We start from the raw sequence: 12,757 nt of genomic DNA, 5'->3' as shown, positions 1-12,757 counted from the left end.
CTTTCTTTGGGATTGGAAAGAAAACTGACCTTTTCCAGTCCTGTGGCCACTGCTGAGTTTTCCAAATTTGCTGACACATTGAGTGCAGCACTTTCACAGCATCATCTTTCAGGATTTGGAATAGCTCAACTGGAATTCCATCACCTCCACTAGCTTTGTTCATAGTGATGCTTTCTAAGGCCCACTTGACTTCACATTCCAGGATGCCTAGCTCTAGGTCAGTGATCACACCATCGTGATTATCTGGGTCATGAAAATCTTTTTTGTACAGTTCTCTGTGTATTCTTACCACCTCTTCTTAATATCTTCTGCTTCTGTTAGGTCCATACCATTTCTGTCCTTTATCGAGCCCATCTTTGCATGAAATGTTCCCTTGGTATCTCTAATTTTCTTGAAGAGATCTCTAGTCTTTCCCATTCTATTATTTCCCTCTATTTCTTTGCATTGATCGCTGAGGAAGGCTTTCTTATCTCTCCTTGCTATTCTTTGGAACTCTGCATTCAAATGGGTATATCTTTCCTTTTCTCCTCTGCTTTTTGCTTCTCTTCTTTAGTTACTACTATAATTCCAATTTTCCAGCTGAGAAAACAGAGGCACAAGGAAGTGATAAACATGGTGCCCTGTTGTAGGTCTGGATATGAAAGTCGGATTTTGTGGCTACAGTCAGTTCTCCTAACCATTCTGCTATAGAAGCATCTACACTCTGTTCCATTTCCTTACTTCAAACTTAAGTCTTCCACGCAATGTAGACCAGCTTTGCCCCCATCTCACCACCAAAACTGCACTTATTATCCAAAACAATCTATAGAGATAAGTCACATGGTCTTAGTGGGGACCCCCCCCAAAGAAATTGGCTCTTAAGAGGCCCCAAAATTCTTAGCTATTACAATGGCTTGTGGTCCTCAAAGTGCCACGGTAAACAGATACACAGTGTATCTGTGGTATTAACATTTCATAGGGGTGGACAGGAAGCAAAATGTCTAAAAATATTCCTTGGGCGGGGGGGTGATAATTTTAAAAGAAGTTGAGAAACACTGTGTAAATTAAACACTATACTCCTTATCTTGCTTTACTTCTTGGCAACATCCAACACTATCGACCATTCCCTTCTTTCCAAAACTTGTTCTTCTTTTGTCTTTTGTGATATCACTCCCCTTGATGCCCCCCAAAAACCCTCTGGCTGCCTCCTCTCAGTCTCCCTTTCTGGCTCCTCCTCTACCCACCTCTACCCATATTGGAGGTGCTCAGGGATCTGCTCTGTTCTCAGTGTAACACTTTGCAGGTGATCGAGTCAATTTGTACAGCTGATGATTTCCAAATTTTTATCTCTAGCTATGATCTCTCTTTTTAGCTTTAGTCTCCCATATGCCCCTTCCCACTAGGAATGTTCACTTATATTTCTGCAACATGTCCTATTTGACATGTCCAAAATGGAGTTCTTAATTTTTCTTCTAAACTTATCTCTTTCAAAGTCTTCTCCATCTCAGTAAGCGGCAACATCTTCAGGAGTCATCTTGATTCCTCTTTCTTTACATCCCTTCCAACGATCAGCAAGTCCCCTATCTATCTATTTGTCTGTCTATCTACTTGCCCTATCCATATATCTGTCCCTCAATCTTGCTTTCTAGAATCCATTCTTAACATAGTAGCCAAGTTGTTCTTTTCAAAGCAAAGACACCTGGTCACTAACCTGCTTGCAACCTTCCAGTTGCTCCAAAATAAAACCTGTGGCCTAAAAGACCTCCCTGGTGGCTCAGTCAGTAAAGAATTTGCCTGCAATACAGGTAGACCCAGGTTCCATCCCTGGGTCAGGAAGGTCCCATGGAGAAGGAAATGGCAACCCACTCCAGGATTCTTGCCTGGAGAATCCCATAGACAGAGGAGCCTGGTGAGCTACACTTCATGGGGTTGCAAAGAGTTGAGTCAGACACAATTGAGCAACTACAAAAGGTTCTGTATAGGCTTGCACCTGCCCACCTCGTTGTCCTCATCTCACACAACCTCTCCCCTCATTATACTCCTATCACACAGCCTTCTTTCTATTCCTTGGCTCCTGGCTCAAGGTCTTTGCACTTGCTGTCTCTCAGATCCATCCATCTGGGCCACTCTGCCTCCCTCCCCTTGGCAGCTTTTGCTCCTCGTCACTCAGGTCTCCCCTTAAGTATCACCTCAGAGAGTCTCTGGCCGTTGACCTGATCTAAGTAATCTCCTCCTGGGCCCACTTTCCGACTCATTGTCCTGTTTCATTTCTTCATGGTACTTACTTAGAGCATTCCCCACTTCTCCTGTGAGCTCTTTACCCCCATCTTCCTCATCCCTCTGAATGAAGGAGCACTGTATTCTTATATAACCCTGCCTCCATGGCCACACTTCACTGGTCCAAGGCGGGCTCCTCACCCAGCTGGTCCAGCATCTTTCCTGGGGTTTTTAGAACTGGAATTGAGAAGCAGAGCTGATTCTTCTCTAATGACAGGCATCTTACATCAAATTCAGGGACTGTTAGTGGTCATGTGTCCAGTCATGTGGAGGAAATGACTCTGTAAGAGCAAATGACACTCACATGATTAAGGGAAGAAAGTTATTTTTGAACGTTTTCTTCTTTTTTTTTTTTGTTCTGGTGGTTTCTAGGGTCTAAATTAAATTCGAGATGCTTATAGAGTCGAGAAACTTTTTGCATCAGTATTTTCTTTGACAAATTATAAAAGACTAGACAGATTGAAGCTGCTATTTATCATGTCTAACATTACACTCAAATATAGATGCTTAATTTGTGCTTTTTGATGATAAAGGTAACAAACACTCAACCTGTAGAATGGGAGAATAGATATTTTACATTAAATCACTTAGAACTGGAATTGAGATACAGACTGAGAAAATGGAATTAAAAGTTGCAGAGACAAGTGATCAGTGCTGAGAAGACTTAGTAAGACTTTTATGTTCATATATCATAAAGCACCAAATCCTTCTGCTGCAAAAAGCACATGCTCAAAGGAAGGGCTGGGGAAAATGTCCAACGTTTTAAAATGACTTGCCCCCCTTTATATTATTATTAAGGTTCATTTAAATCTTTATAGAAACCAAGCCAATGCAGCACATTCTAATTCTTTATAATTATGCAAACTATGTCCTGGGCCCTGTGTGGAGGCCTAAGAGAAGTTAGAGACTCAGTCATTAAGGTGTTCATTAAAGGAAAGTTGTTTTTTTTTTTAATACATAAAATAAATGGCTGGGCTTTCCTGGTGGCTCAGTGGTAAAGAATGTGCCTGTCAAGCAGGAGACTTGAGTTTAATCCCTGGGTCAGGAAGATCCCCAGAGAAGAAAATGGCAACCCACTCCTATATTCTTGGCTGGGAAATTCAATGGACAGAGGAGTCTGGTGGGCTACAATCCATGGGGTTGCAAGAGTTAGACACAGCAACAACAGCAAAATAAATTACTACCATATAAGGTAGCCAGGCTTTCCTAGTGGTTCAGACAGTAAAGAGTCTGCCTGCAATGCAGGAAACCCAGTTTCAATCCTTGGGTCTGTAACAGAGCAGAACAACCCACTCTAGTATTCTTGCTTGGAGAATTCCATGGACAGAGGAGCCTAGCAGGCTATAGTCCATGGGGTCGCAAAGAATCGGACATGAATCATGCGACTTAGCATGCACGCATATGAGGGAGCTATGATGTTTCTATGTGAGTTACAAAGCAAGTGCAATGGTACCAGGGCTGGGGTAGGAGTTCATGGGAGAGAAAAGTCATATTCAGTTGCCAGAACCAGGAAAGGCTGCGTGACTGACTTAGGCATTTGAGCTGTTCCTTGGAGGATGGGTAGCCCTGCAAAGGTCAGAGATGGTATGAGGAAGCATCCAGCCTTTGAGAATGGGACAAAAGCATACTTGGCATGAGCACGAAGGACAGTGAACAGCAAATGAAGGCCTGAGCTCAGATGGTTGGCAGGAAAACAACAGAACGTCTGTCTATGGGCACCGCTGTGCTGGGAAATTGGGAGGTTCAGGGCACCGTATGGTATGCTCAGTTTCAGAAATTTTAAGTTTGAGATGACAGCACATTATCCCCTGAGGCTGAACAGGAGGTAGTAGAAATGTGGGGCTGGTGTTTGAGAGGCATGTTTAGACTGGAGATGTTAAATTTAGAATGTAAAGAGCCACATTTTAAGACAAGAAGCACAAGTGTGGCTTGTGCGTTGTTTGTAACATGGACCAATGAGGGCCACAGTGCTCTAGTGTCACTGGAAGTCACCATGGTGCCACGAGACGTGACATCAGGATGACCCGAGGCTGAAATCAAACCGAAATGGGAGCCCTTAGGTCCCTGTTATGTTCGATTCAGTCAAACAACAGTTAAGTGTGAAGCTGATTTCTCTGATCCCTCCCTCAGGTTTTTGGAATACAAGCATGAGCCCCAAGGGCTTCCCAGCACACTGCTTTGGCTCTGTGGGCCACTTCTTCACTCCTACAATTGAGGTTCCAGCTGCTGCCTCTTCCTTTCCTCCAAGCCTGGACACAGGCTCCAGAGGTAAGACCAGCTTATGTCTTAGGGATGATAGAAGGGAATTATCACACAGAAAAGAAAAACCTCAAGCTGGATATTAGCTATCACTGCTCCTGACACATTAGCCAAGCTCCCCTCAGGGGCCCTAGTGGCTCACTCTTCCTTTGCTCCCTATCCTGATGCTCTGCTAAGGGGCCAGCTCACCCCTGTGTGCCCCCAACCTAGAGTCCAGACCTCTAACTCACACCATAGTTGCAGAGAGAAAAGCAAGTCTTTCTCTTTCCTGGTCCAAGGCGGCCTTCCTTTCCTACTCTGGGATTACTCACAGTAGAACCATGGCTAGCTTGACTACAGGAGTCATTTCACCATGTACATGTATATCAAAATATCATGCTGTACCTCTTAAATCTACACTATTTTTATGGAAAAAAAAAAACTCAGGAGCTTCCCTGGTGGCTCAGTGGTAAAGAATCCACCTACCAATGCTGGTTCAATCCCTGCTCTGGGAAGATCCCAGGGGATCGAAGGAGCAACTAAGCCGGCGCATAGAAACTACTGAAGCTCCAACTTGAGAGTCCGTGCTCCCCAACAAGAGAAGCCACTGCAATGAGAAGCCCGTGTACCGCAACAAGTGAGTAACCCCCGTTCACCACAACCAGAGAAAAGACTGCACAGCAGTGGAGAACCAGCACAGCCAAAAGTAAAATATATAAATAAAATTATTTAAAAAACAAACAAACAAACTCGGTTTCTTCACAGGGATGTCTGTCTTATCTTCATCCATAAAGTGGATGAAGTCATAACAGTAGTCAAAAGTCATTTGAAGAAGTTGGAGACCTTCAGATTCAGGAATATTATGTGCAAGGGATGTGGGAAGTGGGTACAGGGCCAGGGTGGGAGCAAGCCCAGTCCCAAGCTTCTTCACTACCTTTTCTCTAGCATCGTGTTTTGGTTTCTCAGGATCAATGAGTAAACACTTGGACAAAAAAACACATCATTTGAGAAATACAAAACATATAAGCTTCAGGAAGAGTCTAGTCTAAATTTGTATTTAGGAAAAAAATTAAATTCTTTATGCAAAGGAACAGTCCTGCTAGAAATCCTCCAATTTACATCACTGAATAGAAACATCTAACATCCCACTCATGAATGCTTACCTTTCTGGAGCACTTACTGTAAGCTGAGGTCTTTTTTTTTAATTTTTTGGCCATGCTGTGAGTCATGTGGGATCTTAATTCCCCATTCAAGGATTGAACCTGAGCCCCCTGCAGTGAAAGCTCAAGTCTTAAACACTGGACCACCAGGGAAGTCACTGAGGTTTCTTATATCTCCATTTTGCAAAGAAAGGAATTCAGGGACCAAGGACACACTGCTAATAAATGGTACATCAAGATTCAAACCCAGGCCCCCTGACCAGTCAGTATATTTAAACACTAAATAGTATTTGATGTACTAGGAAAAACAACTTTGTTTAAACCAGTGGTGAAGTTACTCTTTTCTCCTGGGAAATTTGTTTAAGAGCCCTTCTGAGAATTTTTCATAAAATGGTATCATGGTCATCATTTGTACATAAATATTTTTGACACAAACATCCTTACTCATTAATTCAACACATGTTTCTGATTTCCCTGATAGCTCAGTTGGTAAAGAATCTGCCTGCAATGCAGGAAACCCCTGTTTGATTCCTGGGTTGGGAAGATCCGCTGGAGAAGGGACAAGCTACCCACTCCAGTATTCTTGGGCTTCCCTAGTGGCTCAGCTGGTAAAGAATCTGCCTGCAATGCGGAAGACTTGGGTTTGATCCCTGGGTTGGGAAGATCCCCTGGAGAAGGAAAAGGCTACCCACTCCAGTATTCTGGGCTGGAGAATCCCATGAACATAGATGTTTTTGACACAAAGGTCCTTACTTATTAACTCAACACATGTTTACTGCACACCAAAATCAAGCCATGATACTAGGCATCAGGGAAGATGCAAATATGACTTCTTATAGAAATTAATAATCTAGCAAGGAAGAGCAAATAAAAGAACACAATTTGATGAATATCGTGGGAAAGGTGAAAAAATTGGTTGGACGTTCAAAGTGGAGAGATACCGTGGGGAACTTTCGTGAAAATGGTAGCAGTTGGGAAAAGTAAAATAAATATAAACATAAAATTAATATAAAATTAAAAAATGAAAAATAGACATCTAAATAAGGGGGATAAAACAAAATGAGGCGTTATTATCAATATATCAGCACTGGGACTTCCTTGTTGGTCCAGTGGCTAAGACTCCACACTCCCAATGCAGGGGTCGGAGGTTGCATCCCTGGTCAGGGAATTAGAACCCACATGTTGCGACTAAAGATCCTGAGTGCCACAACTAAGACCTGGTGCAGCCAAATATTTTTTTAAAAAACGATAAAGATACCAAGACTCCTCCAGCAGACACCTTTCCTCCCTTAAAATTATGAACAGTTTTTATGGATTTAGATCCATTGCTGTAATCATGGCTAAAAATAGCTATTCTTAGGAGCAGTGGTACAAAAGGCCGTACTCAAAGTACCATCTCCTCTGAAAGGATAGTCCTCTGTCACAAGAGTGCCACTCTCTAGGGGTAGCGTGGCCACTCCCAACTGACTCCCTTTTACTGATGTTTGTAATGTGTGTCAGCACGTTGCTATCACTGTGCAGCCCTTATTAGACCGTGAACTACAAGATTCCCCGAGTGATAGTCTGTGAGCCGTTGATCAATAATTAGACTTTCGATAACGATAGTGCCCTTTAAACTCTGGAGTTCGTAAGTGGCACAAAATGTGATTCTAACACAGACTAGACTCCCTCACGCTTAAATTTCTCTAGTTAAGTTTCTGGCCCAAATCTGACTTTAGCGACAACGCTGTTAAAAAAAAAAAAAAAAAAAAAATTCCCAAGTGGTCATCGAAACGCCTCCCCTCCTTCTGGACTACGAATCCCATCGTGCATCGCTCCCACCTCCCCTTTCGCGGAGGGCGGAGCCTAAGGCGGGGCGGCCACGGCGGCGGCCGGTGCATTCTGGGTGCTGTAGTCTGGAGCCCCGGCTGCCGCCCACGTGGTGCTGGTGGAGGCTTCTCTGGGCAGCGGCTACCGCGCTGGGTTCACGCGCCCCCCGGGGGAGTGAGGCTCGGCTGGAGAGGTGCGCGGCGCGGGCGGCGGGGAAAGCGGAGCGGCCCGGGTCTTCGCGACGTTTTTGCGACAGCGCGGCTGCGTTCCGCGAGTCCCCGCCCTCCGCTCTGTGAGGAGGTGCCGGCTGTTGTGCGGCGCTGCCTTTCTGTCTGAGTGGACGGCAGAGCGAGCGAGGGAGCGAGCGTGAGCGTGTGTTAGCGCGGCTAGGCGCGAGCGCCCGAGGGAGAGCCCGCCGCGCCGCCGCCGCCCGCCGCGGGGGCCGAGCGCGCGGCCGGAGCGCAGGAGCCAGAGCCCCGGAGCCCGCGGGGACAAGGGCAGCGACCGCGCTCCCCACCCCCAGCCCTCGTCCCTCGCCCTCCTGCGCCCCCGGGTTCCTCGGCGTGTGTCCCCCCACCCCACCCCGGCCGGCCCCCGCCCTGCCGCCCCGCTGGATGTCCCCGGCGCCCTCGCGGGGCCTCCTCTTGCTCCTGCCGCCGCGGCCGGGCCGGCGCTGCGGCCACCGGGCGTAGAGCGGGCGGCTTCCCGGGGGCCGCGGCTGCCGGAGCCTCCCGGAGGGCCCCCGCCCCCGCGCCGCGGCGCCGCGACCCCCGCTCCCCGGCCCCGCCGGCCGTGACAATGGACTATGACTTTAAAGTGAAGCTGAGCAGCGAGCGGGAGCGGGTCGAGGACCTGTTTGAATACGAGGGCTGCAAAGTTGGCCGAGGCACTTACGGTCACGTCTACAAAGCCAAGCGGAAGGATGGGTGAGTGTCGGCGGGGCAGGTGGGCAGTCTCCCGCGGGCCGGGCTCCGGGAGGATGTGGTGCCCGAGGGGGGCCGAGCCCGCGCGAGACCCCCACCCCCACCCTGCGAGCCGGTCCAGTGGTCTCCCGGCGCCGCTCGTCGGGAGGAGGAGCGTGTGACCCACGGGCTCTGTACTTTTCAAGGGTTTCGGTGCCAGATTTCTTTAAATGTTCCTTATAAAACGTCAGCTTAAATGATGTTGGAGGGAGGGGTCGATTTATTAGGGGACCCTTCACCCGCCTCCGGACTGACATCCATCAGCCCGGAAGGGAAGCTGGGATCCTTTCCTCCGCACAGGTTGGTGATGGATTTAAGACCCCATTTGGGTTTTATTTGTGGGGAAGAAAGCAGCAAGTCAGGGTGGTTCTGAAGAGTTCCTCCCGGTGATCGATCACCTGCGGCAGAAACGTAGCAGTTGCTGTTTCGCTATCATTAGCTGCGAGTTTTACCTAGAACAATGGGGGTTTGGTGCAGGGTGGGTGGTGGGGAGAAAGGCGAATGACAAATAGGGGTGTCTTATTCAGACCCCCCCCCCCCCAGTTTAGCAGTTGGCAAGGAACTTTAAATAGTCTCTTTGCTTTAAATGTTCTTACCTAGAAATAACTTAATTAAGTCTATGACTGGTAATGCTCCCAATTTAGTTTCCTAAACCGGCAAGTGAACTGTTCATTTTTCCTTTGTCAGTAGATGAATGTCTTGTAATGTTGACAAAAGAGAAGACATTTCTTAGATGAGAAATATAATCTATTAACTCCTAGTTTTCCTCTTGTAAAAACGGATGTTGTCTTTCTCACCTTTGACACTATAGGAAAAAGCTGGAAAGGACGTCAAAGCTTATATAATCTTTAGATTTTATTATAAACAAAGTGGGTTTACTTGAACATCACTCTTAGTTTGGTTAAGCTGCTGTTTAACGTTTAAAATAATTGCTTTTTTCAGCCAATTAGATGGGAGAATATGTTCACAACGGTGTTAGTGCTTAAAAAAATGAAACCATTCATTCACAAAGCTGAAGTTACCTGGGTTGGGGGGAAGCCATATTTATAAATACTTAAGTATCCTCAATATTGGAAAAGGAAGGAGCTATGTATTCAATATTTTTCTTAGATTTGCTGAGGTATCTTTCTGAAATAACTTAAAATGGACTCTAAGGAAGAAGATAGTAATTCTAATTAATTTGGAATATAAGTTTCAGTGCTTGTATGCAGCAGTAAAGCAGTACTGGTATCTGCAAAGATAGGGAGTTGAGCACTTGATCCTGTAGGTGCTGCATGTATTCGCAAGTACTTTTAAGTGGAATGGATAGTTGGGTGACATTTGAGAAATCAGTGTCTGGAGATACTGCTGACTCTTGCTTAATTATGTTTCTCACTGAAGTATTACTCTGTAATAAAGTACATATTTTAAAAATTATCCTTGTTAACTTCCTATACAATGTTTTTAAGAGCCTTATGCCCTCTCCCTGTCCCCCAGTATTATGTAATTTGGAGCATGTTCATAAAATCCCCGATCCCATGAGGTTAGACATTGTAGGACATTTGACCAGTCTGTCATCTGTTCTACAAAATTCTGGTGACCTTAAATTCTCTTTGATCTCTCTGAAAAAACCAGTTCTATTTTCATAAATTACTATTTTAATAAAACATCTAAATTTTATTAACTTTGATTTAACATTTTATTAAGAACTGTAATATTGTTTACTGGCAGGAGGTACTTTTGATCACATTTTATATCTCGTGGTCAAGTTTTCACTTAGGCTAAGAATAATTTTAGGAGATTTAAATTTAATCTGTACAATTTTTAAATGGATGGATGCATGGTATATGAACATATCTTTGTCATTCATGCTAGCCAGGTAGCCTTGCTTTTGGAAACATTAACTTTTTGTTTATAATTCTTTGGGCTTGTTTTTCAGTAGCCATTAATGATTTTGTTCATAGGAAGAACTATTTTTTAAAAAATGGATCAAATGTCAAGAGAGTTTTAAACTTACTTTCAACAGTTTCTGTGTTCCAGAGGGAATATTTTTCGGTTTGGCTTCTTATAACCTCACTCTGGTAAAATACAGTATTATATTTATGAAGCTTGTTTGATCTTATGTCAATGAAATGTAATTTAATGCATTTAAGTCCAGGTAAAATAAAATTTGTGGCTATTTAATCTTTTATAAAAAGATGATCAGATAATTTGGTTCTAGTATTGATTTATTTTCAAATGAGATTATATATTCTGCAGCTGAAATTTCAGAGAACTCTAGGATCCCAGACAGTAACATCTTCAAAGAGAGTACTCAGATTTAAATAAAATGAAACAAATTTTGTTTTGATGTCAGTTCATTTCAGTTACTCAGTCACTCAGTTATGTCCGACTTTTAGACGCCAAGGACTGCAGCATGCCAGGCTTTCCTGTCCTTCACTGTCTCCCAGAGTTTGCTCAAACTCATGTCCATCGAGTCGTTGATGCCATCCAACCATTTCATCTCTTGTGTCCCCTTTGTCATTTGGCTATTAAAATGAACATATGTAAATGTATCTTTGATGTTGTCCAGCGAGCATCGTGGACATCCTAGACATGATTAATTAGTAAAGGAATTTATACCAGAGGAGTTAGCTTCTTAAATTATTGTTTTAGGAAATAAACAACGTGGTCAGTTCTTTGATATTAAGTAGTAGTAACACTCTCCTGCCAGTATACTAAGTATACCAAGGCATTTTAAGGAATGTGGGGAAGGGGGAGTCCTTTGAAGCCTGATTACATACAGGGAAAAGGGATCTTTTATAATTCTGTTAATTTCAGGTTCTAGTAGAGTTAAAACATAAATGTACAATAAATCTTGGGAATAATTTGCTCTCACTGTCACCATAAATAAGATTGAGCATGTCCTTTGTGCCTTAACACCAAAAGGGTAGTCAGTGGCAGGCAGGGTGATTCGTTTTCTTTCTGAGTCAATTGCTTTTCCTCTTTGCAGAATTTAGGCAACCAAACCTGTCTTGTTCAAAGGAATAGAAAAGTGTGAGAACCAGAAAACAATTTGTGTGTTTAAATTCTAAGCTGTCATTATTGGCACTGGGCATTGTAGAATTTAAAAATTGATTTGGGGTAAGAGTTTGATCTCCAAAAAAGAAAAGCAAAAAGAGTTTCTTGAGTAGGGTTCCTAGTCTTCTGTACTTTATGTTCAAAAGAACAAAAACTGGGCTTGGGATTTGGGGGTTGGATAATTGGGATTGTGTGTGTGTGTGTGTGTGTGAGAGAGAGAGAGAGAGAGAGAGAGAGAGAGAGAAAGGTAGAAGGGAGGAGGGAAATACACAATACATTTGTTGGGGGACTTTTGTAGACAGCACAGAGGTTAGTAGACAGAAATAGTAACAGTAGTAGCTAAATTACTGAGTGAATCTTAGGATGTGGGCAAAGCCTTGACAGCCATCATCTGTAGAATCCTCATAGGTACCACACCAGTCAGTTGTGTTTTTTCAGATTTACAGTTGAGGAAACAGGTTTAAAGTTGAAGCAAATTTGTCCATGATTACATGACTAATTAAATGTCAGAGCTGGAATTGTGGGGTTACAAGCAAGTCTCTTACTCCAGAACCATGCGCTTAACCATCATGCTTTGTATTAAGATAAATATAAGCATAGTCATGGGGATTTGGTGTTTTAGGGAGTCATTTCAGAAAGCATGAGTGCCTTATCCCTGGGCTAGTCTTTTCGGTTAACTTATACTTTCTTAGTATGTTTCTGAACAATCTTAGTTTTTTCTAGTGCTGCAAAAGTAAGTATATACAATGTGGGTGTTTCTATTTACTGTGTGTGTGTGTGTGTTAGGATGAACTGTTAAGCTGGGGAGACTGGAGAATTGAGTGTGAGTTCAGACTCTGCCTCTGATCACCAGTGTGACCCTGGGCAAGTCATTTGTCCTTGTAGACCTTTGTTTCCTTGTTAGAAGATTACAGGGTTTCAGTTGATAATTTTTTGGGACTGTAATTTGAAGAAGTAAAAATCATGACTATAAAATACGTTCGCAAGATCAGGTAAACAACTACTAAGACAAAACTTTTACTTTAGGCAGTAATATACTTCCATTTCTTAGTCTCATGCTTTAATGTGGATTCTCATCAACCGCCAATGAGAAGACAGGTAACTTCCAAAGACTTGTCAGCTCCCACACCTAACATGTCTTTTATCCCACCGTAGCATCCCCTCTGTTTACCTGTGAAGATGCCGGGTTTGTGTAGCTCTCCCACTCTTGTGCACCACTTGTTTGGTGACTAGCATGAGAGACTCATCTGATCTGCACTGACCCTGTGAGTCGGCTTTAATTCCTTAACTGTG

The 12,757-nt window shown here is 43.8% G+C and overlaps 1 protein-coding gene across 3 annotated transcripts in view; it reads left to right on the top strand.

The window, feature by feature from the left end:
* The first annotated feature begins 8,147 nt into the window (after positions 1-8,147).
* The window catches only part of CDK8 (cyclin dependent kinase 8), a 72,623-nt gene continuing 68,013 nt past the window's right edge, over positions 8,148-12,757 (top strand). For all 3 annotated transcript variants that reach the window (XM_061434921.1, XM_061434920.1, XM_061434919.1), the window contains exon 1: positions 8,148-8,389. In XM_061434921.1, the coding sequence (XP_061290905.1) occupies positions 8,262-8,389 (128 nt within the window). In that variant the 5' untranslated portion in view covers positions 8,148-8,261. The remainder of the gene's footprint in view (positions 8,390-12,757) is intronic.

This window comes from Bos javanicus, chromosome 12, assembly GCF_032452875.1.
Source record: "Bos javanicus breed banteng chromosome 12, ARS-OSU_banteng_1.0, whole genome shotgun sequence".
Taxonomy (NCBI): domain Eukaryota; kingdom Metazoa; phylum Chordata; class Mammalia; order Artiodactyla; family Bovidae; genus Bos; species Bos javanicus.
The sequence above is the reverse complement of the archived record's forward strand: the minus strand, read 5'-3'. Positions and strand labels throughout refer to the sequence as shown.